General features: G+C 52.4%; 1 protein-coding gene across 1 annotated transcript in view; it reads right to left on the minus strand.

Annotated features, from left to right (window-relative positions):
- The window catches only part of LOC120695259 (spidroin-1-like), a 67027-nt gene extending 63164 nt beyond the window's left edge, over nt 1-3863 (minus strand). Inside the window, exon 1 of the mRNA XM_039978550.1 lies at nt 3721-3863. Within this exon, the coding sequence (XP_039834484.1) occupies nt 3721-3863 (143 nt within the window). The remainder of the gene's footprint in view (nt 1-3720) is intronic.
- Nucleotides 3864-4467: the final 604 nt, after the last annotated feature.

Genomic DNA, 4467 nt, shown 5'->3' on the forward strand with positions numbered 1-4467 from the left:
TCTTTCCGGATGATCTGCCAGGTATGCCGCCTGAACGCGCCATTGAGTTTTGTATTGATCTCTTGCCTGGCACAGCTCCTATTGCAAAGCGGCCCTACCGCATGGCACCTATAGAGCATGAGGAAGTCAAGAAGACTATTGATGAGTTGCTAGCCAAGGGCTATATCCATCGCAGCTTCTCTCCTTGGGCTTTTCCATTGTTGCTGGTAGATAAGAAGGATGGCTCGAAGAGAATGTGTGTTGATTATCGGGAGCTGAATGCAGTCACTATCAAGAACAAGCATCCACTGCCCCCGTATTGAGATCTCTTTGATTTGTTTCGAGGTGCTCGTATATTCTCGAAGATTGATCTTCGTTCGGTTATTTTCAGCTGAGGATCCGTCCTGGGGATATTCCGAAGACGGCATTCACCTGCAAGTATGGGCTATATGAGTACACGGTAATGTCGTTCGGCTTGACTAATGCCCCGGCTTTCTTCATGCACTTGATGAACATGGTTTTTCATGGATTATCTGGATGTCTTCGTGGTGATCTTCATTGATGATATTCTGATCTTCTCCAAGACAGAGGAAGCATGAAGAGCATCTGAGGCTCATGTTGCAGAGATTGAGAGAGCATCAGCTGTATGCTAAGTTCAGCAAGTGTGAGTTCTGGATTGACGAGGTTCCATTCCTCGGTCATGTTATCTCTCAGGGAGGCATTGCTGTTGATCCGAGCAAGGTGAAGGATGTGCTCGAGTGGGAGACACCCACAGACAGTAAAGGAAGTCAGGTCATTCTTGGGCTTAGCTGGATATTATCGGAGGTTCATTGAGAATTTCTCCAAGATCGCGAAGCCTTTGACTTCCTTGCTGGAGAAAATGTGGCTTTCGTGTGGACTGATGAGCGTCAGAGGGCCTTTGATGAGCTGAAGAAAAGGTTGACTACGGCGCCAGTCCTGACTCTGCCAGACCAGATGAAGAGGTTCACGGTGTACTGTGATGCTCGAAGGATGGTCTTGGGTGTGTTCTAATGCAGGAGGGCAGAGTGATCGCTTATGCTTCACGGCAGTTATGTCGGCATGAGCTGAACTATCCCACACATGATCTTGAGTTAGCCGCAGTTGTGCATGCTCTGAAGATTTGGAGGCATTACTTGTATGGCAGCAGTGTGATATCTATACTGATCACAAGAGCCTCATGTACATTTTCACGCAGAATGAGCTGAACATGCGGCAGAAGATGGTTAGAGTTGGTCAAGGACTATGACCTGGAGATTCACTATCATCCGGGTAAGGCCAATGTTTGTAGCAGATGCTTTGAGCAGGAGAAGCTATGTCAACATGCCGTGGCTTTCCAGATGCCTCCAGAGTTATGCGAGGAGTTCGAGCAGTTGAGTCTGGGCTTCTTGCATCATACTTCGAGTGCACGTTTGAGGCAGTACCGACTCTAGAGTCAGAGATCAGGCAGCATCAGAAGGGAAGATGGGAAGCTGCAGGAGATCCGCGAGTTGCTCAAGAAGGTCAAGGCTCCACACTTCAGAGAGGATGATCAGGGTACTTTGTGGTACAAGAACCGGATCTGTGCCAGATGTGAATGATCTCTGGAAGTTGATTCTGAGTGAGGCCCATGATACAACTTACTCTTTTCATCCGGGCACCACGAATGTACTATGATCTGAAGGAACGTTTCTGGTGGTATGGTATGAAGCGTTCTGTGGCAGAGTACGTGGCTATTTGTGACACCTGTCAGCGTGTCAAGGCTGAGCATCAGAGGCCAGCAGGTCTGTTACAGCCTTTGAATATTCCAGAGTGGAAATGGGAGGAAATCACTATGACTTCATTGTTGGATTGCCTCGTATTCAGAAAGGGTACAACTCTATATGGGTAGTAGTGGATCGATTGACGAAGGTTGCTCACTTCATTCCAGTGAACACTACTTACTCTGGTGCTAGACTTGCAGAGTTGTACATCTCTCGGATTGTCTGCTTGCATTGTGTGCCCAAGAAGATCATATCCGACAGAGGGTCTCAGTTCACTTCTCGGTTCTGGGAGCAGCTCCATGATTCGTTGGATACGAAGCTGCGTTTCAGTACAGCTTATCACCCTCAGACAGATGGGCAGACAGAGAGAACCTAACCAAGTGTTGGAGGATATGCTGAGAGCTTGTGCCATTCAGTATGGTACTAGTTGGGATAAGTGCCTGTCTTATGCCTGAGTTTCTCATATAACAACAGCTATCAGGCCCAGTCTGAAGAAGTCCCCCTTCGAGGCATTGTATGGCAGAAAGTGCAGGACTCCTCTCTATTGGGATCAGATTGGTGAGAAGCAAGCTCTTTGGCCCTGAGATCATAGATGATGCAGAGCAAATGGTTCAGGCTGTGCTGAGAAAATCTGAGGATTGCACAGAGCAGGCAAAAGAGCTATGCAGATGGCAAACGGAGGGACCTGAATGGACCATCCAGTGATGTATACCTGAAGGTGTCTCGATGAGAGGAATCCGCAGGTTTAATGTCAAAGGGAAGTTAGCACCTCGGGTATGTGGTCCATTCAAGGTGCTGGAGAGGAAGGGCGAGTTGCTTATCGCCTGGAGTTACCTCTCAGCCTCTCAGGAGTTCACGCTGTCTTCCATATATCTCAGCTGAAGAGGTGTCCTGCGAGTACCCCGAGGAGCAGGCATCACTGGATGGAGTAGATGTGCAGGAAGATCTGACTTATACTGAGCATCAAGATGTGTAGAGTTTAGTGGAGTCACCACATGAAGCTAAGGCTACATGGGAGCGAGAAGATGAGTTGATGAAGACCTATCCAGATCTCTTTGCTAGCCAGCCTAGCTAAATCTCGTGGACGAGATTTCATTAAGGGGGTAGGGTCCTGTAACACCCTAATTTAAATTTCAGCATTTATAATAAATTTAATTGGCTTTATTCAAATTTCTAAGGATTTTGTGCTAGTCTTGCATTTAATCCAATTTTTGTTCCTCAAGTAATTAAAATTTTCCTTAGGTTAAAATGTTTGTTGCATCATGCTGGAGCATTGTTTTAATTGTTTGAGTGCTAGAGTGAATTCAAATTTCAAATTAAATTTGAATTCATTTAGTTTGAGTTTGAGTTAGAACTAGAAATAGGAGAATAGAATATAAAAAGAAAGAGGAACTAGAAAGACAAAGCCCCAGCCCAAGGAAACCCAGCCCGACCTTTCCCTGTTCTTGGCCCAGCAGCACCCCGGGCCAGCGCAGCTCACCCGCACGAGTGCGACGCGCCCAGCCCAGCCCCTGGTCCGGTCTGCTCCCACTCCCTCCGCAGTCAGCGTTGCACGCCCTCTCCTCGTCACGCCTGGCCCACCTGCCAGCGCCCTGGCTCGCTTCGCCGCTCGCGCGCGCCCCAGCCTCCTCAGCCGGCCCACGAAGCAGCATGGAGCCCGTTGTGCGCGACCCGCGACCCGCTCGCGCTAGCTCTGTCACTGACCCGCAGGCCCACACACGTCAGCGGCTCCCCTTCCCTTTCCTTTCTCCCTGCAGCGCAACGCCGCGGCCGAGATCACCGGCGAGTTCGCCGGGGTCGTTTATCCCGCTGCGCCCCGCCGAGATCCCCGGACCCCTCCTATATTTGGCCCCTGTGACCCTCTCTCCCCCATCCTCGCCCCCACAACCCTAGCCGCCGCAACAGAGTTGCTCCGTCGCACAGACTCCTCTGCTCCGCCGCGGACCGGCCATGCCACGGTCTCCCGACCCTGACCAACAACCTCTGGAGCTCCGCCCCGTGCCCAAGACCTTCCCCGAGCTTGCTGCCCTCAACCTCCAGCCTGCACGCGCCGGATTTTCGACCAGAGCCGCCGCCGGTAAGACGCGCCGCCTGCGCGATTTGCTCGCCGCCGATAGACCACATCCCGCCCTGACCCCTGTAGCATCTCCGCAGCAACTCCAGGAGGTGAACCAAGGGAATCCAGGAACCCAGGGACGCCCGCAATGACTCCTCCCCGAACTCCGCGTCATCTTCGCCGCCGGTTCCCTGCGCCGCACAATCCGGCCTCCCCAAGCCCTTGGTGAGCACACTCCGACCACCCCTCTCCCCTGCGCTGGTTCTAGTAGCCTGTAGGCCATTGCAACGGCCAAGACCCCGCACGCCTGCAGATTCCCGACGCCCAGGACCGCCGCCGCCGTTTCAATCGCAGCTCAGAGCACCCCCGTGTCCTATTCTTGGCCCAGGTGGTTTACACGTATCGCCCTGACCGTCCCAGGCCAAATCCCTACTCGATTTGACCCCCGGAGCGTCGATTTCGACGAACTCCGGCAAGCCGCTGCCGCTAGGCTCGCCGCCGGCGCTGCCAGCGCCGCCGCCCGCGCACCTTTCACCCTGTGCCGCCAGATCTTGGATCAACGAGCTAGATTAGATCTAATCCCGAGCCGTCCTGAGCCGCTAGATCTCAATCCAACGGTCTGGATCCAAGCATACCGGTTCGGCCTGGCTCTTTTTCTAAGAGACCCTCGGC

This window comes from Panicum virgatum, chromosome 2K, assembly GCF_016808335.1.
Source record: "Panicum virgatum strain AP13 chromosome 2K, P.virgatum_v5, whole genome shotgun sequence".
NCBI lineage: Eukaryota > Viridiplantae > Streptophyta > Magnoliopsida > Poales > Poaceae > Panicum > Panicum virgatum.